Source organism: the organism of the source record quoted next, unplaced genomic scaffold (assembly GCF_019419815.1).
Source record: "Pyrus x bretschneideri cultivar Hongxiangsu unplaced genomic scaffold, Pyrus_bretschneideri_v1 Contig2, whole genome shotgun sequence".
NCBI classification, from domain to species: domain Eukaryota; kingdom Viridiplantae; phylum Streptophyta; class Magnoliopsida; order Rosales; family Rosaceae; genus Pyrus; species Pyrus x bretschneideri.
The window spans coordinates 11,042,207-11,063,743 of record NW_025999501.1 but is presented as its reverse complement, the minus strand read 5'-3'; the positions used below and the strand labels follow the sequence as shown (position 1 = coordinate 11,063,743).

The following is a 21,537-nucleotide window of genomic DNA, read 5'->3' as shown; positions in this document are numbered from 1 at the left end:
CCGAAATGTTTTTCTTCTTTTTTGTATGCAAATTTGCTTTTACCGATTTTTCCAACTTCCCATTGGGCATTTTATATGGCCCAAACAGTGGTTCGTTTTAACGGTTTAAGGTCCAACAGCGACTCCGTCGCAAGACCCACGGGCAGGAACCGTACGCGTAGCAAATCTAACAAGTTCCAACTAGGCCTGGGCAAAAATACCGAGAAACGAACCGACTCCCACGGTCTCACCTCCACCACAACGATCGTGACTACGTCTTTCTCTCAGTCTCTTGAATTTGTTTGCATTTTATAAAATTAGGGTTTGAATTTCTAGATTCAAATTGGGATTGGAATTGGGGGTTTCTCTGAAATTGGATTTTGTAGTATTGTAATTGTAATCCCCAATTCCTTCCGTTGTTTTAACACTGATGTAGTTAATCTCGCCATATTGGATGATGCTATCGATTCTGTGTTCTGCATTTCATTAATGTTTATGTTTTAAGATCAAGTAAAGAAATTTGCATGTGCTACAGTAAGAATTGAAGGTTAAGCTCTAATTAAGGCTTACATGTTCACCCGAACCTTAAACTAAGAATGAAATCATCAAAACTCAATTTTACATGACAAATTTTGATTCATCCAAGTAAACATAGATTCATGGATTAGAAGTTGACTACTTGTTGAATGCACTGAAATGAGTTTCAGAGCTGATTGATTATGAAATTTGATCCCCTTATCGTCTTAATGCTTTCGTAGTTTTCAAGTTTTAGGGTGTTTACCAAGAAAAGAAGATTAATGGTTGTTAAGGTTAACTAAAGCTTAAAAATGTCAGAGTTTGATACCATATTGCTTATACATACGTGATTTATGGAATAAAATGGTAAGTTAGTATGTGATTAATTTTTGACTCCGAACTATTAGGCCAGGAGCTTGATGTTATGAAGCAAACACTGGAACCATTAGATTCTACCCTTCCTAGATCAGTCCTGGCCCCTGAAGCTACTGTGGTCAATATGGAAGACATGCCACCCTTGCCACCTTTACCACCAATGCAATGGAGGATGGAAATACAACATGCTTCCCTTTTTTCACAGAGAGAATTGGTTGGAGTTGGTCTGGATTCTTTGCTGCCAATACAGCCATCGGAATCAGTTGAGAAAGCTCAATTTGATATGCCAGCACCACAGGACCTAGTAGATTTACCAGGAGACTTACAAGAAGGATTTAGTTGACTAAGACTACTCAACTTCCAAATCCAGTTGGTTATTTCACCATGAATCAGGTTTGCTGAAAGGTCCAAAGTGCTTAATTTTGATTGATTTCTCAAGAAATCAGGAAATGTTCTCAACTTTCCAGAAGACAATTTCCATGTCGTAAGTTGAGGGAAGGAAGAATAAGAGGAACTAGTATCAGCATAAGTAATCAACAAGCTATTGTATGACAAATCAAGACTCGAAATTCACAAACCCAGGACCGTTCTGTTTTCAAATTAATTGTACAAAAGCTATAAATTTGAGGCTTAAAGACATGTGTAGACACCAAACTTACAACCAACAGTGAAGAGAAAGAATGGAACTCAATGAAATAAGCTTATAAGTTACAACACTCTAACCTAGAGCATGAACAGTACAGCCAAAAGAAAAGATGAAAAAACTAACTCAAAAGGATAAGCAACAGCTAGTTATCAATGCAATTGAAAACTATTGTGTGGAAGGAAAACCGAAGCATAAAGGAGTGCCATCTCACCATGAAAACATGTGGGTTTCCAAGACAGCCACAAACAAGGAATTAATATAAGCTGTTGGGTATGTGGGAAGTCATTCTAGAAAAACCACTTCAATTTTAATAGATTTCAGTACCAACAAGGCAACAATAAAGATTAAACATACGAAAAAACATCCTATTTAATACAGTTGAAGTATGAGATAATACAGTTGAAAGTATTATCGACCATTATTAAATAATACAGTTGAAGGCTGAGAGCTAAGTTTTAAGATTTAGAAGCGTTGGCCGCTGGAGAGAGTTCTTTGCGAAATATCCTCAGCTGTATGTGATCAGCATAGATCGGGTTCAGCTGATTTCATATCCTGCACTTATCAAACCATCGACATGTATATTAGTGTGTGTATATATATATACACATATATTTACACGTATATAGATATAAGGAAACCAACATTAGAAGTATAGATACTTACTGGACATATTCGATGTTGATTCGTGTAGAAGATGAGTTTGAGATGGCTGCAAAAGCATAGGTTGACATGGCTATAGTAGAAGGGCAAGGAGATTGACGGCAAAGATCCACCACCTTCACCTCCACAGTAGCACCATCCTTGCAGGGCATATTAGGTCCACTCAGGCACCTAATTTTATAGAGCCTTCCACACGCAGAACCACCGTCCCACAACCCTTCACTCACCGCCACAAAAAGGTACATCGGAGGGAACTGGTCTGGCCTACTCCCAAAGCATCTTGTTGCTGCTCAACAATTACAATAATGGCATAAGAAAAGCTAATTGTCATCGATATGATCCAATTAATTCTCAATGCCCTATTCAACCTGCAACTAACTAGACATGAATTACTCACTTAAAACCATTTAAACCCACTAATTGTGATCAAGGCAATCACAACAACACAGTAATCATTGCGTTGAGATGAATAAGTTGTTTACTTACGCATATAAGGAGGACCGTAAGAATTTGCTGTGCCGAGATCGCCAGAAACTAGCCTTGATTCTGTGCAAAAAAAGCCTAAAACGATCAACATGAATAAGAGTCCCACCATGTTCACGGAGCCCGCCCAAGATGTTGTCAAAGGAGCGGCCATCGTTTCAATGGGTCCTTTGATTTTGAGGGTTTTGGGATCTATGAAAGAAAAAAGAGGCGGGGGGCACCTGGAAAGCTGATTGCTAAGGTGGTGGCGTTTCACAAGCCTGACATGAGTCAAAATAATATATTTAATGGCTCGGACAATGAAATATTCTCCATCTCTCTTCAGGGCTAAATTTAATAGCTTTGACAATATCAGTCGAATGAAATGAGGATGAAGAGAAAGAAAAGAATTATAGAATATTATGAAAACTTAAAATATAAACTTACGATAAAAATAATATTATTACCCGCCGGAAAACTCATCGGTTTCTGGAATTTTTGGCCGGTTTCTGGGTGAATTTCAAATGCTCATAACTCACTCATTTCTCAACTAAATTCAACGATCCATATATGAAAATTCATCTATTCAACGACAGGCATCCAAATATGATGGTTAGAGACCTTACCTTGGCCGTAATCGGAGATAAAATTTCCCGGAAGGTTGATGGTGGTTTTGGTGTAAAATTTTTGCCATTAAAGTGATGGTGGTTTGTGGTTGTTCACGTGGTGGCATTCCCACTATCTAAGATCTCATTTTTCAGCTTGAGGTGGCAGGTACGTGAACAGGTGTCCTTTAGTTCAAAACGCAAGAGAGTGGCAGGTATGTGAACAGGTCTCCTTTAGAACTCGGTTTTTATTATTGTGTTAATTTTTATTCTTTCCATCAAAGTTTAAGGGAACCGGATCCCCTCCCTCCTGAGATTAGTATACGCCTCCTGAGCTAGAAATCTGGATAGTTGAAATTTGATTTAACGGTTACAATTATTATAATTTTTAGATAAACCTCCTATTTGTAGCAGTTGGATCAAATTTCAATAGTTCAGATCCCTTACTCAGGAAGCTCAGGTTCCAAGCTTAATCTCTTTTCGTTCAAATTTAAGTTTTTTTATTAAATAAAATAATTAGGTGTTTCTTTTTTAGTTAATAAAAAGGTTTTTTTCTTTTCATTAAAGTTCCCAAATAAAGGAAATATCTTATACATCGGGGACCCTAATTTGAGATAATTATCTGAATAGGTGAAGACAATTCTATTGTTGATTAATTTAGAGTAATTTGTTTACTAGTTAATTAGTTTCCATCAAATCGTGATGGTAGGTATAGATAGCAATTATCTTCCTATTTATTTCTATCCCAATGCAAGTTGCAAGTTAATATGTATGCCCACTCTTGAAAAGGGAGGAGAAGTGCCTCAAGTCGTAGTTGCTTTTGATAATTAGAAATTATAGTCAAGTTGATATGTACCTCTTGGTTTTTTTAATTTCTCAACTAAATTTAACGATCCAACAATTCATATATGAAAATTCATCTATTCAACGAGAGCAATCCAAATATGATGGTTAGAGATCATACCTTGGCCGTAATCGGAGATAAAATTGCCCGTAAGCGTCAGTCCATTTAAAAGCTTTTGGAACTCAGTGTATCTTTTGCTTTTCACGAATCTGAATGATGATTGATGAACATGTCCTTATCCTGACCCACCATCTTACCCAACCTTGCGTGTGAGTTGCGAATAAATATTAGGAAAAATTGCACCAACAAAATCTTATACTCTGGTTAAAATGATTTACATAATTCAACGACAAGACTTTCAAGTTCAAATGATTTCTCGTTACTCATGTCAGTATTCTCGCTTCTGATATCTCCATTTCGTTAGTTCTCTAGTTCTACACTTGAATTGATATTGAATTGTACTAATTATAATTACTAAGAGATGGGTTCAACCATTTTAATGAGATACGCACCATTCTTGTTCTTCTTACTATCCTAAAAGTTGGAAACAAATAGGAACACTTTCAATTTTTTCTGTTGAAAATTAGTGAATGATGGAAAATTATTTTACGATTTGCAGCCATCTTGAACAGTGGAAAGGCACGGTGCTGATAGGTCAGTTTGGGAAAAAATTACAAAACTCATAATTGCCCTAATATGTATGAACGGTCAAAGATTGCGTGACCTGCAGGCTCTACATGGTTGAATCTGAAAAATATTCTAATCCTTTCTAGCTAGACAGAAATCGAGAGAGAGAGTGCAATATTATATTTACCAATCTCAACCGCCAATTTTTAACTCGTTGACAAGTCCACTGAGGATACTAAGGTGAAAATTTGTTGTTTATAGAATACAATACACCCAGGCATGTTAGAAAATATTTCTTAAATCATCCGTATCATTGTCACGCATTTTTCAAAATCACCTTTACAGTATACAAAGCACAAAATTGTCAATTCATTTAACTTTTTATGTGTCATAGTCGACTTGTCAACTTCAATCGTATTCCATCTTTTTTAGTTTCTTATATTATGAAAGCATTAAAATTAGGTTAGGAACCTATAAATATTTAAAGGGAGATTGAGAAGTGTTGAAGATTAACATCAGCCCAATTGATATTTGTATTCCACCAGCAGCAGGTCTAGAAGACAAAGCTTCTGGAAGACTTGCACGTTGTCCAGGTGCAATGGAACTAGATTTTTCTAGTTTAAATATGCAAGAAATGGCGGTGCATGCAGAAATATATAAAGCTAAAGTAGTTTCTACAAAGACTATAAATAGGAAAATATGACACCAATTTGCAAAGCCATATTTCGGTGGCAATGCTTGATCGGTAGCTAGAAAGTTCTCACAATGCCAAAGTCGGCAAATCTCAGGGCTGGTTTGGTATTGCTGTACTTTGAAAAAAAAATTACTTTTGTTGTGCTATGAGAATAAGCAGCTGTGAAATAAAGCAGCAAAGTGTTTGGTAAACTTTTTTGTAAAAGTGCTTTTGAAAAAAAAACAATATTCTAGTGTTTAGTAAATTTTTATGTAAAACAGATGTGAAAAAAAGCCAGTTTTTCAAAGCTAGGTTTTGCAGCTTCTTGTTTTTGGCATTTTTTCACCCAAAACTGTGAAAAAAAACTGAAGCTAAATGTTTACCAAACACAAAAACAGCTCCTAGCTTTTTTTTATACCAGTTTTTTTCATAATCACCTCGGTACCAAACCATGCCTTACTATAAATATGTAGTGGTGTAATACAATGAAGTAAGAATTAAGAGAGAGCTAGGTAAGAGAGTGAGAAGTAAGAGTAGTTTTGTAGAAGTGTGAGTGGTCTAGAGTTTGTCTCTAGAAAGTGAGTGGGTGATATAGTTTTTAAAGAGTGTCCTTGATGGTTTGTGTGTTGTAATTAGGGGTGGGTACTTGGAACCAAAAACCGAAATCGAAATACGAACCAAATCGAATCGCACCGAACGACTTAGTTTTGTGGTTTTGAAACGATTTTGGTTTGAAACCCAACCGCAGTGTAGAAAAACCGTTTGGTTTCGGTTTTGGCTTTTGAAAACCACACCGAAACCAAACCACACCACAAATATTAATTAGTTGTTTGTTACACTTCATACATTTAATTCAATGATGTTAGTTTTTCATCTCAAAATGCAATTTCTTCTTCACCAAGGAACTTTATAAATTTGCATGCATCTTTTCCTGGATTTGGAGATTTCCATGACAATGAATCTGAACTGGATGAAGTTTCTCCAGAATCTGCCACAGACTCCCGAATCTGACGATGGTCATAATTCCTCTCTGGATAAATAGACTGATAACAGTTTGGCTGTTCGTGATGTTCCTGCAGAATCAAACCCAAGCAAATCAACTACTTGTGACCATTCCAGATCAAAAGTATTTGATGATGGTCATAATTTCTCTCTGGATGAACAAACTGAAAGCAGTTTAGCTGTTGGTGATGTGACCATGGCCTCAGCATCTTTAGAAAATACGGAAGTTGTGTCTTCACCTACCTGCTACCTGCTACCTGCCGAAGCCTGAAACTAGTTTGGAGAATTCATTGGAGTTGCAAGCAAATGGAGTTGGTATCAAATAGTTGCCAAGAGATGGAGCAAGGGATCACGCATCAGCCAGAAGCTGACTTAAAGTGTTCTCTGGTGGTTCAATCTGATGAGCTTGATGTGGAAAATTCGGAAGAAGATAAGGCATCATTTTATCAAGTCTTCTATCTGTACAGGCAGGGTCTCAAAACCACATGGATTCGGAGAAATCCAACCAGTTACCATTTATGGATCAAATCAATCAGGAAGAATGCTTGGATGCTTCCCCGGAATGTCATCCTGAATATCTTCCAAGCCATGCTTTAACATCAAAGTTCTTACCAGAACCATTAGGCCAGAAACTTGATGTTATGTAGTAAACATTGGAACCATTAGATTCTACCCTTCCTATATCAGTCCTGCCCATTGAAGCTACTGTAGTCAATCTGGAAGACATGTCACCATGGCCACCTTTACGACCAATGAAATGGAGGATGGGAATACAACATGATCCCCTTTTTTCAGAGAGAATTGGTTGGAGTTGGTTAGGATTCTTTGCTGCCAATACAGCCATCGGAATCTGTTGAGAAAGCTCAATTTGATATGCCAATGCCACAGAGCAAGGTGCTGCCACCCCAGAACCCATTTTTGCCTCTCATGTCTGAAGAAGGCGAGAAGTTCCAACATGTTTCTGGACCTGTAATGGGCAATGTGGTGGATCCTGCCCCGTATTCATTGCGTTTACCAGCCATGGTTAATGATGCTAATCATCAATACAATTTTCCTGATTTAAGGGGGGGGGCACAATTCTCAAGCTCATTTTTATCGTTACCAGAGGTATCTCATGATAGGCCAGGAAGCAATCACTTTGCTTCAGAGGGAGAAAAAGTTCAGACTGGTTCCAATCTATTCACTAGACCAAGCTCTGAATGTACAACTTCTACAAATGACCCTGAATCTTCTCATGGATCTATTATCCAGCCTGTGCAGCAGGTAACGCCAGAGACAGGTATCGAGCTCAATGTACTTCAGCATTCACTGAAAAAATCAGAATCAGAACGGGGAGAACCTCTTTCCACGTCTGTGACAGCACCACCAATGGTTGAGCACCCTCAGCATAGTATGCCAATATCAGGGGGAGAAACAGCATGGTCATCCCATAATTCTGCTGTAATGTCAGACTGTGAAGTTGGAAGGTGTAATGGAGTTCCAGTTACTAAGATCACTCTGTCTTTCAGCGCATGCTCTTCCTGAAATTTATGCTCTACAAAATACCTTTCTGACATTTTGACATTTTACAGTTGAGAAAAGTCACTGAACAAGTTCGGCCTCAGGTCGAACCTAAGGTAGATGAAAGAGATTCGTTGCTGCTAAAGATAAGAACTAAGGTTAGAGCCGTCTATTTTTGTTGTTCTTGCTTTTGCACCACTCAACTTTTCCCCATTTTGGGCTCTGTATTTTCGAAGTTAAAGACAACCAATTTTTGTTGTCTTAGTCCTTCAAATTGAAGCCTGCAACGGTGGCAAAATCTTTAACATTGACAAGACCCAGCATTCATGGTCCTGCAACCAACTTGAGGGTTGCTGCTATCTTAGAGAAAGCAAATGCAATTCGCCAGGTTTTGATCGTGCTACAAAACTAGAAGAAGAAGAAGAGCAGAGTAGACTGGTGAGCAGTATTCAGATGATCCGTTGAAGTTATTCGTCACTCTTTCTTTATTCTTCTGATGTACATGAGATTAGTTGTACATAAGATTTAAGATGTATATAAATCTCACATTAAAAATATGTCAATTTCAGTACCAACAAGGCAGCAATACAGATTGAAATTACAGTTCACTATTTTATGATGTGGTTGAAAGTATGAGAGCTAAGTTTTAGGATTTAGAAGCGTTCGCTTTTGGATATAGTTCCTTGAAAAAAGTAGAGCATAATGATGGTGCAGCAACAAAACACATCGAACATGAAGATTTCATAAACACAGACAAAACATCTCATTAATTTTGCCAAGAAAGGACTTTATTGACAAGTACAATCGAGCAGAGGAGGCTTATGACGGTTGTGCCTCCAACTGTGTCATTCAGTCCTATCTGCTGGAACTTTTACAATTCATATTACAAAACATTTCCACGCGTCCACCTTTGGTGTATGTGAAGACATCTTCGATGATGCTGTACAGTCTCACGTCCTGTAAATCAAACCATCGGCATGTATATTAGTATATAATGAACTGTAAGAGTACAGGTACAAGAGAGTGCAAAATTTAGATTGATGTTTACTCGACATATTCGATGTTGATTGGTGCAGAAGTAGGGTGTGATATGGCTGCAAAAGCATTTGTTGACATGGCCATGGCAGAAGGGCAAGGAGATTTCCGGCAAAGGTCCACCACCTTGACCTCGACAGTCTCACCAAACTTGCAGGGCATCTGAGGTCCACTCAGACACTTGATTTTATAGACCCTTCCGCACGCAGAACCACCGTCCCACAGGCCAGGACTCACTGCCGCAAAAAGGTAACGCGGAGGGAACTGGTCTGGCCTCCTTCCAAAGCACCTTGTGGCTGCAAAATTACAACATAATGGCATAAGAAAGCCCAAACATACTGGATATATTTATCTTTATTGCGTTGAGGTATGTATTGTTTGCTCACGTATATAAGGAGGGCCGTATGAAGTTGCAGTTCCCAGATCCGCAGAAACTAGAATGCTTAAGTTTAACATGACTGACAGGACTAAGAGCTTCATGCTCACGGACTAAGATCCTCTCCGGATTCTGTACCTTCGGAGCCTAGAGATCAGACAATCCTCCGACGATCAAACAATCCTGGCAGATTTTCGTGGATTTGGGCGCTGCGATGAATTGGGGCTCACCACTGCAATGAACAAGAGCCCGGCGTCGTGACGTTGGTAGAGTCACATCGGAGTAAGCAATTGACACACGTAAGTAATATATTAGATTTAATTGGCGTTGGGGATCCTCTCTCTCTCTCTCCTTATTGATTCCAAAGGAATGGTATCATTCTTGAATTTGACGATTTCTAGTCAAAGGGTTCAAAACCTCTATAACGGCGGTAGTGGATGTACAATTTTCATAAGAAAAATAAAAATACGACTCTTATTACTTATTTTTCGATCAGTTGTATCATTTTTATAATAGAGATATAACTTATATGGGTTGATAGACCGTACGTCTATTAGAAAAATAGTACAAATAATGATACAAATATGTGAGAATTGTATCATTACTCTCAAATAAAAGTTACAATCTTTTGTTATATTTTTCTTTTATGTGCTTAAAATATATATGTTTAACCAAAATATATGTAAACATTCATTGACAATTTCTTCTTCTAGCATTTTTCGAGTCAAAATCATGAAGCACGCGTTTTTGAATTAATTAAATGCTTCTTTTTCTTTTTTTTTTTTGTCAGAGAATTAATATGGCAAAAGATAAGTATGTTTAATGAAAAAGTCCAGGGAGATGCTGGTCTGTTTTCTGGTTAAATCCGACAGATTCATATAATTTTGAAGATATTGTTTTTATCTTTTTAATTTTGAAGATATTGTTTTTTTTCGTCAAACGTTATATTTTATAATAAATTCGTCAAAACAATTGAAGACAAAAAATTTGGTGTAGAACGGATAGCAAATTGATATACTCCACTTGACTGAGCACATATGCGTTTAACTTCTCTATAATATTAGATTTTTCCATAACTTCCAAGAAGCAAATTTCTCTGCTCACACCATAGCCAACCTTGATCATCGTAAGCACTTCAATCAATTGAATCAGGGATGTCCCAATGGCTTCTCCTTGTAAATTTTTAGTTCTTTTTTTCAGCCAAAAAAAATAAAAAAAAGAGAAAAGAGAAAGATAGACGGAAAATTTAACATGCCAATTAGTAAGGGAAATTGCATAATATCACTACAATCTTCTATATTTGTGACCATAGACTAAAACTTTTCCTAATTAATGATGCCAGTTTGACACCTGCTTTCGGAAGGTCCACCAAATCCGTCCACTAGCATTTAGTCTGCGCACCTGCAGATGTTTATGACTATGAGGCTGTCCCTGTTGGAGTACGGACAGAGATTGCGCTTTAATTTGACTTGAACTTCGGCATAGAACTCCACCGACTACTTGCAATGAATTAATATTAAAACAAGAACGTTGGCTTCTTTCCTTCTTCTTGCCGTCTCCCATGTCGGCCAATTGCATGTATTGAATTAATTAATCAAAGTTTTGTCTTTATTCTTGGTATGATTTAAAGCATACCACAAAGTAGCATACAAATATCATATTGATTTTCCTTATCAACATTAAGATTTGCCAATTGTAGCATATGAAAATAAGAGTCTTTTCTGCATAAGATTATTTTAAGTAACTATTTAAAATGTCAGAAAAACTAGGTTGTTGTCCCTACTGACCAGCCACCGAAATATTATTATTAGATCTACTTACACTTATCTAAAGTCTAAAAAATTTTATATGCAGACACAAGACACACAAAAGTACACTTGCACAAATTTTTGGGATTTTCGAAGTTGATTTGCTATTTAAATTAAATTGAACAAAAACAGGACATAAACAAATTTTAAGTAATTCACAAATTAAGAAAAACGAGTTAGGGGGATTGCTATCCACCACCAAATAATCATTCAAACATGTTATGTTTCATTCAAATTCCTTTTATTTCCGGATGAAGATGCTCAAGTTGGCTCAATGTTAGAACTCAACCTATTACTCTTTCTTATGTAGTATGTTAAGAGAATGACGTTTTCAACTTAATATAGTCTCTAACATGCAATCTAGAATGGCGTGTTCATAGATTTAAAAGTAGTAGAAATCATTAAACAAAAGGAGTTTGAGTCATCACAAGGCGTTGTAAGTACTGGCATTGTCTTACTTATCCTAGAAATTGGTTCACATGTTAATTGCAATTAACAAGTACTACTCTAGAACATGTGTAGGTCCCTATTCGATAAGGGCAGACACATACATATTCATATTATTAGAATCCTAGATATGCTTACTAAGTATGCATCCATAGAAAACAAGTAAAGAATTCATCATTGATATAAGTAGTGAACCAATTTTCATCCATTCATAAAAGCAATTTAACGAAATGTCATAACAAACTTGCAATCATATTTGGAGCTTCAAAACAACCCCTAACTACTAAAAGCATAATTACACATCATAATTGAAAAACAATCTAAAATAAATATTGAAACTTAAAACAAAGAATTCATGGAAATGGAATTCGGATGGGATGGGGTTGCTGGGATGACCCCCCCCCTCCCCCCTTGCTCTCCGCCGTATGTTTTTTCTGTCCTCTCTCCCTTCTGCCTTTTATTCTGCTCTCTGCTCCCTGCTCCCTCTATTGCCTTAAACAAATATACTTTTACAACGAGTCAATTCACTCACAACTGAAATCTTAAATATTAGTTGTGCCCAAAATTTTAGAAATTCAAACACAGAATTTTCAACGAATACATCGAAAAATTATCAATATCGGTGAAAGTTTAATAAAAATGAAGGGCATTGTGAGAAATAAATGAAATATGTAATCAAACTTTAGAATATGTGTATTTAGGTAATTATCTATTATTTTGATCAAAGAAATTTGAAGGACTTGATTGCAAAGTGGGTTTGATTATTTAAAGTGAATATAATGCATGCTGACCAACAGAATTACTCTATCCCTAGTGAGTAGGAAATTTAATAAATTAAAGTTATATTGAACTTTATATTTGACTCAATCTTCTCTAATGCACGAAAAAAATTTAAGATCATATGATTTTAAAGTTATATGCAAAGTATATATGACTTTGAGTTAAAAAGTAGTATTGCATGTAAATTTTTTTATTTTATTTTTTTATTTTATACTATTATTAGGAGAAAAGCAAAATGAAGAGTTTGAAACTGTTACAATAATTCAGGGGATGAGGGAGTTTCGAACCCGGGACGCATGGGTAGAAACCTAACAACCAATCTACTAGAATATTGGATTACAAACAATTATTAACATGTATGTTAGCCATATGAATTTGTGTTTGCAACTTTTGGTGTAGATAGGTCTAATATGGGTCAGCTTGCTTGAGTGACCCCCATGATCCTCATCCAAGGTTGCATGCGTGGAATCTGCTTCACCGATTAACTGGGTTATGAAAGAAGAAGAGTCGCTTAACATGAAAAGAAGGCAAGAGGTTCGAACTCTGCCTCCCACGCTTGATTTTCTTACATTCTTTCTATGGTGAGCAAAGACAATAAAATTGAAAAAATCACGGTAAAAATTTCGTTTAGTGTTGGACTTAAATATGCACACTTAAAGCAAACAATAATAACGATCATCAATATGATATTATCAACATTTTGGTATTTGCCCACTATAATCATAACCTTTACTAAATTTTTGGTGGTCTAGAGCGAGAAACTAAAATAGGGCCCCTTCCGACACATTATTTCACAAGGATAATAAAATGTTCAAATATTTTCTTTATATTCATTTTTTGGGCTTAAAACATAATAGTTTGACTAAAATAAATATATAAGAATACATTCATTGAAAATTTATTATTCTAGCATTTTTAGAGTCAAAATCATCATGCACACATTTTCAAAATCAAGCCCTCACAATAATATATCCTTATCAAAGTACAAGATTGCCAGTTCATTTATCCTTTCATGTGTCCATGTGTCCATGTGTCCATGTGTCATAGTTGACTCAACAACTTCAATCGTATTACTTCTTTTTTAGTTTTTTATATTATGAAAGAAGGGTTTGTTTTGATGTGATACTTAATAAAGTGATTTTACTCATTAGAGTTTTTTGTTTGTAGTACTTTTTAATAGCATTTTTATGAGAAAGCAGTTTGTTATTTGGCACACAACCAACTAAGTGCTTTTATATTGTATAGAAGCACTAGAAAAAATTGGTGATGACATTTTTGATGATTTTTTAATGTGTAATGATATTTTAGACTTTGCAAATTAAAAAATAGGGATAATTTTGGAATTGAAAAAAAATCATTAAATGAGCAAAGTGCTTTCCTTGTTTTCTCTGTATAGCACTTTTAGGAGGAACCAGCTCGAAGGTGCTTCTTAGAAAATGTTTGTTAGTGTTTCTACTTCTAACTAAAAGCACTTTTAAAATATTTGACAACAACTATTTATTTTTAAAAAATTGAAGTGCTTTTACTCATTAAGAAGCGTTTTTGGCTCTTCCAAAAGCACAACCAAACTAGCCCTAAAACTAGGTTAGAATCTAGAAATATTTGAAGGGAGATTGAGAAGGAGAGAATGGAAAGAAAAAAAAGGCGGAATATGTATCCTTTTATAATTTTTCTGAAAAGAATTGAGAAATCTGGTTTTTAAAAACTGAAAAATCTTGCTAACATTTATACACACCAAAGTTCTAACAGTAAAAAGATTTTAGAGTTTCAATTTATCCTCTATAGTCCATAATATTTATTTTCTTTGAAAGAAAAAAATATATAAATAAACATTGGCCAGCATATGAGTGTTAGCTACAAAGCCTACAACATTATGTGAGGACTTGATGATGAACCTAGGCCCATAATCCTGGCCCAAAAATGATTATACGAAAATGACCTTTAGAAGCCTACAACATTATGCGAGGACTTAATGTTCATATGCTACAACATTCCTGAAGGTCATTGTCCAATATTGGAGGAGAACAACTATAATCTAAAGTTTATTATTTGAATTAAGAAAATGGAATAATTTTTTCTTTTTTTTAGATTATAGTTGTACTCCTTCAATATGCTGCTTATTCAGCTCTGCACTTCGATCAATTGAATCAGGAGTGTCCTAAAGGTTCTCTTTGTAAACTCTTAGTTATTTTTCAAGGAGAAAAAAAAAAAAGAGAAAGATAGGCAAAAAACTTTAACACGCTAATTAGTAGGGAAAACATTAACTAGTACTAAAAATTGCATAATATCACCATAAACTTCTATGTTTGTGAACATAGACTACAATTTTTCCTAATTAATTATGTGAGATTCATGTTATGTGACAATTTTTGACACCTGCATTCAACTCTCTCGAATTTCATCCATTTTTTGTACTAAATAACAAAAATGCTACTCTTATCATCATTTATATCATCTATCTAATAGAGATGAAACTCACATATGTTGGTGAACTCTGCTTCTATTAGAGATATGGTAAAAATACGTGGTACGTGTAGCATTACTCATTAAATAATATTCACATGCAATACATGTGGCTCCTTTCAAAGATGTTATTGTAATTAAACATGCATGGAAGGTCAAATATCATTTGGTTGGTGCTCTATGTACACACTCATTTTTACCTCATACTTTTCTCAATTTCCGCGGTCTTATCGAATTAATTGAAAAATGTCAAAGGACAAAATCGACACAGTATGTATGAGGTAAAATGGGTGTAAATAGCACTATCCTATTATTTAGTCTATCAAGCTACGTCTAAATTGGTTGCTATGCGGTGAGGTTGTTCCTCTAACGAGTATGAGAATGAGAGTTTTAGCGGCCAATTGCTTGGAGTCCGATTTGAATGAGAATGTTTTATCTGAAGAGGAGTGCTAATCCTTATTGGCTTGTGATTGCAATAGAAAACTGATATTTTGTACCAAAGGCTAAAGGAAACGTATTCAGTTTCCTATATGAATTTAATAAAGAATCCTTATTTGAATTCTATATGTGTGTGGGGAGAGAGAGAGAGAGAGAGAGAGAGAGAGAGTAGCCTCTGCTTTCAATTCATTGAACATATAGTTAATTTAAGTTTTGAAATTTTGACAGAGAAGAGGAGGACTGGTGCGATTGTTCCTTTGATTTTGTTCATTCATGGCTTCGAGTAATGAAAGCTCTTTAGGTCAGTTTTCTACATTATCTCTATATATTATAGTTTTGTGTGATTAATTGTTGTTCATGAAAATTGATCTTGTTTGCTAATCTACGTCTAAATTTATCTTTTGTCTAAATAATAATATTTGTAGCTGTCTTTCCAATAAACAAAGATCGGAGAGGGAGAGAGGGAGGCAGGCCGACTTTAATGCCTATCCTCCTGTGTCCCAAAACACTACAAATACCCAATAATCCATCTTGTCACTCTCAGACATTATACAAAAATACATCTGCAAATATATACATTTATAAAAATATATAAATAAATAAAAACAGCAAATAAACAGAGAGAAAAGGAAAGGCTTTGCATATTTAGACGGACAAGACAAAAAAATATCAGAAAAAATAGGAAGAAAAAAAAAAAAAGAGGGAAAAAAGAGAGAGATCGCGGTTGCAACGGCCAGGCAGGCCACCCTCCACCTCAACACATCTGGCTGCAAATTTTGCAAGTCAATGTGAGCAATCATTCGTTCGTTCTCTCCCTCCCTCTTTCTCTTCAAAACACCCCAACTTTCTCTCCATTTTCTTTGGGAAAAAGAAAAATACCCAGTAAAATCTGCGATTTCCCCACCTCGAATTCGCCTGCATCACCATCGTTCCCGCCTCCAATTTTGTGTCTTTTTTTTTTTCTGGGTGCCCAAACGGTGGTGCTTGCTGGGCAATGAGGTAGCTCTCAATTACCTATCTATTTCTTCAAATTTTATTGAATTAATTGTATTTTGCTTGAATTTTGAGGGTGGTTTGGGAAATTTGAAAAAGCTCGGTAATTTGGAAGATGCAGCATAATATATTTACTACAATGCGGAGCTTGAAGATCATGGATGGGTGTAAAGGAAGTCAAGTTTTCGCGCTTAATCCTTCCGGAGCTACTGCCGCCGGCGGAAACGGCGGTGGTGCGGGGGACAAGCTTCTTTACGACCATCTCCGGATCAACTCGATTCGATCCAGAGCGAGTCGGGGCAGTTTTCAGGCTCCGAACCCTACCGCCAACAATGTTTTGCTCGAGACTCTTCTCCCTTACGGTCTGCCGGTGTCCGATCTCCTTGAGCCCCAAATCGAACCATCCCTCAAATCGGTCGATTTTGTCGAAACCCTAGCTGATATGTACCGTAGGATTGTGATTTGCCCCCAATTCGAGAAGTGGAAGATGTATTTGGAGCAATGTGCGACGTTTCGGGGCCTTTCGGATCCGAAATTGTTCCGGCGGAGCCTCAGGTCGGCGAGGCAGCACGCGGTTGATGTGCACTCGAAGGTGGTGCTGGCGTCTTGGTTGAGGTATGAGAGGAGAGAGGATGAGCTTATTGGGTCGTCAGCAATGGATTGTTGTGGTAGAAATGTTGAATGTCCGAAGGCTAGTTTGGTTTCCGGGTATGATCCGGAGTCTGTTTTTGAGTCTTGTATGTGTTCTAGGACGCCGCGGGGGACAAGATGACGATGATGATCTTGTGATGGGGGATGACGAATGTTCCACTTCAGAGGAGGATGGTGATATGTCGTTTTGTATTGGAGATGCTGAGATTAGGTGTGTTCGGTACAACATTGCTTCGCTTTCGAGGCCTTTTAATGCAATGTTGTACGGTAACTTCACGGAGACACGAAGGGAGAAGATAAATTTCACACAGAATGGGATATCTGTGGAGGCAATGAAGGCAGTGGAGATTTTTAGCAGGATAAAAAGAGTAGATTCTTTTGAAGTGAAAACTGTTTTGGACCTGCTATCCTTTGCAAACACGTTTTGTTGCGATGAGTTGAAGACAGCATGTGATTCTCATTTGGCATCTCTGGTTTGTGAACTGGAAGATGCAATACTGCTGATTGACTATGGGTTGGAGGAGACTGCTCATTTTATCGTGGCAGCTTGTTTGCAGGTGTTTTTGAGGGAGCTACCGAGTTCGTTGTACAATTCTCATATGATGAGATTATTTTGTACTTCAGAAGCTAGGCAAAGGTTGGCTATGTCCGGGCACTCTTCTTTCGTTTTGTATTATTTTTTGAGCCAGGTTGCTATTGAGGATGACATGAGATCGAACACAACGGTGATGCTTCTAGAGAGGCTGGCAGAGTGTGCCACCGAAAGTTGGCAGAAGCAACTTGCATTTCACCTGTTAGGTGTTGTAATGCTTGAGAGGAAAGAATTTAAAGATGCTCAGTGGTGGTTTGAGGCAGCAGTAGAGGTTGGTCATATTTATTCCTTGGTGGGCATTGCAAGGGCCAAGTTCAAGCGTGGCCATAAGTATGCGGCTTACAAGCAAATGAACTCTCTCATTTCTGATTATACACCGGTTGGGTGGATGTATCAGGAGCGATCTCTGTATTGTATTGGAAAGGAAAAGATGATGGATTTGAGCACCGCTACTCACTTGGATCCAACTCTATCTTATCCATACAAGTATAGGGCTGCTTTGTTGTTGGAGGAGAACCAGTTTGAAGCAGCTATTACAGAGATCAATAAGATAATTAGTTTCAAGGTCTCCCCTGATTGTCTCGAATTGCGGGCTTGGTTTTCAATTGCCCTTGAAGATTTTGAAGGAGCTCTCAGAGATGTCCGGGCACTCTTGACTTTGGACCCAAATTACATGATGTTTCATGGGAAAATGCATGGTGACCATCTGGCAGAGCTGCTCTGCCCTTTGGTTCAACAGTGGAGTCAGGCTGATTGTTGGATGCAACTATATGATCGATGGTCCTCTGTTGATGATATTGGTTCTCTAGCTGTTGTACATCATATGCTGGCCAATGACCCTGGGAAGAGCCTTCTACGCTTTAGGCAGTCTCTCCTTCTGTTGCGGTAAGTAGGAGAAAGTGTTACCTTACTATACCAACTAGCCTATGTATAATTTGCTTTTGGATTTAATTAACTTCCTTTTTAAAAATCAGTAGTATTGTTTTTGTATGAAGGGCTTAATCCAGAAAATAACATCTACAGTTCTTGACACACGTAGAATTTGTCACTTTCAGTTCATAGGAATTGTATGTGCCTGACGGACTTATAGTGCATGTTGGGCAGAATTCTAAACCTCATCTGATCCTAAGATATCATAGAGAAGGATGACAATCCACTTATTCCAATTTCTATTGCTTCTTTGATGTCGTTGGTTGTTATATTAGTCTGTTTTAGAAGCATCTCTGACATTCCTGAAAATCATAGGTTAAATTGTCAAAAGGCTGCTATGCATAGTCTGCGGTTGGCCCGGAATCATTCTAGTTCTGAGCATGAGAGGCTTGTCTATGAAGGATGGATCTTGTATGACACTGGCCATCGTGAAGAAGCATTGGCAAAAGCAGAGGAGTCCATTGCTATCCAGAGATCATTTGAAGCATTTTTCCTTAAAGCATATGCTTTAGCAGACTCAAATCTTGATTCTGATTCTTCAACATATGTGATCCAGCTTCTAGAGGAAGCACTTAGATGCCCTTCGGATGGTCTTAGAAAAGGACAAGTAAGTGTCATCCTAAGAATAATTTTTTTGATCTTGTTATCTAAACGTCAAATTAATCAGATTGGTATGTTATCCTGCAGGCACTAAATAATTTAGGAAGTGTCTATGTAGATTCTGATAAGCTGGATCTTGCTGCCGACTGCTACACAAATGCGCTCAACATTAAGCATACAAGAGCACATCAAGGTCTAGCACGAGTATATCACCTTAAAAATCAACGCAAGGCTGCATATGATGAGATGACAAAGCTGATAGAGAAGGCTCGAAACAATGCATCAGCTTTTGAGAAACGTTCAGAATACTGTGACCGTGACATGGCAAAGAGTGATCTAAGTATGGCAACACAACTAGATCCCCTGAGGACATATCCGTACAGATATAGGGCAGCAGGTATGTTCTGACTATGGTTCTTTTGTTTGATGCCTGCCATTTTAAGTGGAAGTTGTTGCTTATGGTTAAGTCTTAGTGCTCATAGATGAACGCCCTACTGCATGCATGTCGTTTTTCTTACTATTTAAATACACAGAGATGCCTGTCATTATTGATTCCAAATCCTTGGGCCTTAACTTAGTGTAGAGCTGCTATATGTTGATTCAATCACTTAGAAACTAGAATAGACATATCTAGGTCTTCAAGCAGATGGGCTAGTGGCCCATTCTGCTCGTTGGAGTTTCAATTACTAAGTATTTGTCAGTTTAGAGGGCTTTATTGTTTCGTAGTAGGATTTTAACTGAACACTGATAGTTTATATAGAAATCTGCATGCTGATGTATTTGCCAACTTGAAACTTGTTAGTAACTGGTCAAACTTACTATAAAAGATGGAAGTAGATTGTTTAATAAATAATAAATTAGAGAAAAAAAACCTGAGAACTGTAAGTTCTATAAAAAAACACTTCAAGAGCTCAACTGGAGAATGATAAAACCTCGTCTATCCACTTGTGATGTTCTTATGGATTCTTATTTTTGGTGCCCTTCCCCTTACAAAGGCAGTGGGGTTTTTTTGGTCTTTCTAAAGTTTTGAGTTTGAATTGTTTTTCTCTGAAGTGTATTGTTAACAAGGGCTTCTGAGTCTGTGACAGTGAGTGTGTTTGAAAAAACTCTGAACTACTAACACGGGAATTATGGCCCAACAGTTTTAATGGATGACCACAAAGAAGGAGAAGCCATTGAAGAGCTAACAAAAGCCATAACTTTCAAGCTAGACCTGCAACTGCTACATCTTCGAGCAGCATTCCACGAGTCAATGAGCAATTTTGTTTCCACCGTGCGAGACTGTGAAGCAGCCCTCTGTCTTGATCCCAACCATGCTGACACTCATGAACTCTATTCTAAAGCACGGGAACGTGTCAATGAACAAAAGAAGTGAGAGAACCACAGAGCGATTATTCATTACCGTCTGGGGGCAATCATGCCGTTGCTCCCCGATTCATTTAACATGGAAATGGCCAGCACTTGTCAGCATAGGCAATCCGTTGGATTTTGTCTCTAGAAACGTGCAATTGTAGATTCCCATGGCCTTGGAAAAGGGTATGTAAAGCGGAAGCAAGGACGGAATTTGGATTCACAAAGGAGGAGAGTAGAGGGGAGCAAGATAGCATGTAAATAGATCGACTTATTGATTGGATCAACTTATTAAGTAGCGCAGAGACCTGCTGCTGCTACTGTCTGATATACTACTCCAGCAAAGATGGGAGCGGAAGTAACCAAAGGCGAAAATCATCTTGTACATGATCATGTGAGCTTGTGATGTGTCTGTCCAATTTAGATGCGTCTACCCTTTGTTTTTGCCAGGTCGTTTGCAGTGTGTTGTAATTTTGTCGTTCTGTTCTCTCATTTGTTGTATAAGCTTCACGGTTTTCATCAAGAACCGGCCCGAAAATGATTTATTTTCAAAGAGGCTTATTGGTGCCAAATTCGGAGCCAGATCTGCATCCTCCTCTTCTCTTGGACACTCTTTCCGCACTAACTTTTCTCTTACGATATAGGGTATGAGGATTTCTGTTGTCTTGTTAGTTTTTTGGAAAATACAGATAGAACTAATTACAAACTTTTTATCAAAAATAGAATTAGATGCACGCTTAAGACGTCTGTCTGGTTTTATTTTTGATTAAGAGTTTGGAGCACCTCTATTAGTGCGTAGTTCCCAATTTGTTAGATGATTGACCTGAAACAAAGCATCGCTACATGTGAATCCTACTTGATGTATTGTATAGCTATAACATTTTTTTATGGTATTAGTCTGGTCAGCCCACGTGTGAATCCTAACGATTACACGTGTTTCATATCATCCTATACTTCTTGTGCAATGTATTTTACCTTAAGTTCACACACTCACGCTTGCCGCACATACCTCTTTAAGGCTATCAAATTACCAAATGCTAATGCATTTTTTATTATTAATGAATTTTCAAAATATACAAAGCATGTTTTCTTAAGGTCATTAAATCGTCAACGTTGGATCGACCTTAGTGCAATGTTTATGGTCAATAGAATTTCAAAGGTACATGTATGTCCATTGACGGTAAT

At 37.1% G+C, this 21,537-nt stretch overlaps 3 protein-coding genes and 1 long non-coding RNA gene across 5 annotated transcripts; 2 read left to right on the top strand and 2 right to left on the bottom strand.

The window, feature by feature from the left end:
- Window positions 1-1,787: 1,787 nt before the first annotated feature.
- On the bottom strand, window positions 1,788-3,450 carry LOC125476910 (EG45-like domain containing protein). Its single transcript, XM_048583543.1, has 4 exons — window positions 3,265-3,450; window positions 2,663-2,919; window positions 2,180-2,462; window positions 1,788-2,068 (listed from the first exon to the last, which is right to left on the bottom strand). Exons 1-4 carry the CDS (start codon window positions 3,369-3,371, stop codon window positions 2,062-2,064), a joined length of 654 nt encoding a protein of 217 aa, XP_048439500.1. The 5' UTR covers window positions 3,372-3,450; the 3' UTR covers window positions 1,788-2,061.
- Window positions 3,440-8,497, top strand: LOC125476913. Of its 2 annotated transcripts, none has more exons than XR_007258138.1 (3): window positions 3,440-3,458; window positions 6,467-8,047; window positions 8,155-8,497. It is a non-coding gene; the product is annotated as an uncharacterized LOC125476913 (long non-coding RNA). The 2 variants fall into 2 exon arrangements; XR_007258139.1 differs by having other exon boundaries at window positions 6,373-8,047.
- Window positions 8,498-8,628: 131 nt separating this feature from the next.
- LOC125476911 (EG45-like domain containing protein) lies at window positions 8,629-9,648 on the bottom strand. Its single transcript, XM_048583544.1, has 3 exons — window positions 9,311-9,648; window positions 8,938-9,220; window positions 8,629-8,846 (listed from the first exon to the last, which is right to left on the bottom strand). The coding sequence occupies exons 1-3, from the start codon at window positions 9,402-9,404 to the stop codon at window positions 8,840-8,842; spliced, it is 384 nt and encodes a 127-aa protein (XP_048439501.1). The 5' UTR covers window positions 9,405-9,648; the 3' UTR covers window positions 8,629-8,839.
- A 6,065-nt stretch (window positions 9,649-15,713) lies between these two features.
- On the top strand, window positions 15,714-20,942 carry LOC103930168 (ethylene-overproduction protein 1). Its single transcript, XM_048583539.1, is given in 6 exon segments — window positions 15,714-16,235; window positions 16,351-17,013; window positions 17,015-18,357; window positions 18,718-19,009; window positions 19,090-19,399; window positions 20,145-20,942. Coding segments are annotated over 5 exon segments (2,823 nt in total). The 5' UTR covers window positions 15,714-16,235; window positions 16,351-16,368; the 3' UTR covers window positions 20,378-20,942.
- The last annotated feature ends 595 nt before the right edge of the window (window positions 20,943-21,537 follow it).

What these genes read in the sequence shown, in the direction of transcription:
- LOC125476910 (XM_048583543.1), bottom strand. Translation starts at nt 3,371, where the DNA reads ATGCCACCACGTGAACAACCACAAACCACCATCACTTTAATGGCAAAA. An exon ending in TATCTCCGATTACGGCCAAG is followed by an intron (nt 2,920 to 3,264) that starts GTAAGGTCTCTA and finishes GACTCATGTCAG; the next exon opens with GCTTGTGAAACGCCACCACC. An exon ending in TTACGGTCCTCCTTATATGC is followed by an intron (nt 2,463 to 2,662) that starts GTAAGTAAACAA and finishes ATTGTTGAGCAG; the next exon opens with CAACAAGATGCTTTGGGAGT.
- LOC125476911 (XM_048583544.1), bottom strand. Translation starts at nt 9,404, where the DNA reads ATGAAGCTCTTAGTCCTGTCAGTCATGTTAAACTTAAGCATTCTAGTT. An exon ending in ATACGGCCCTCCTTATATAC is followed by an intron (nt 9,221 to 9,310) that starts GTGAGCAAACAA and finishes GTAATTTTGCAG; the next exon opens with CCACAAGGTGCTTTGGAAGG.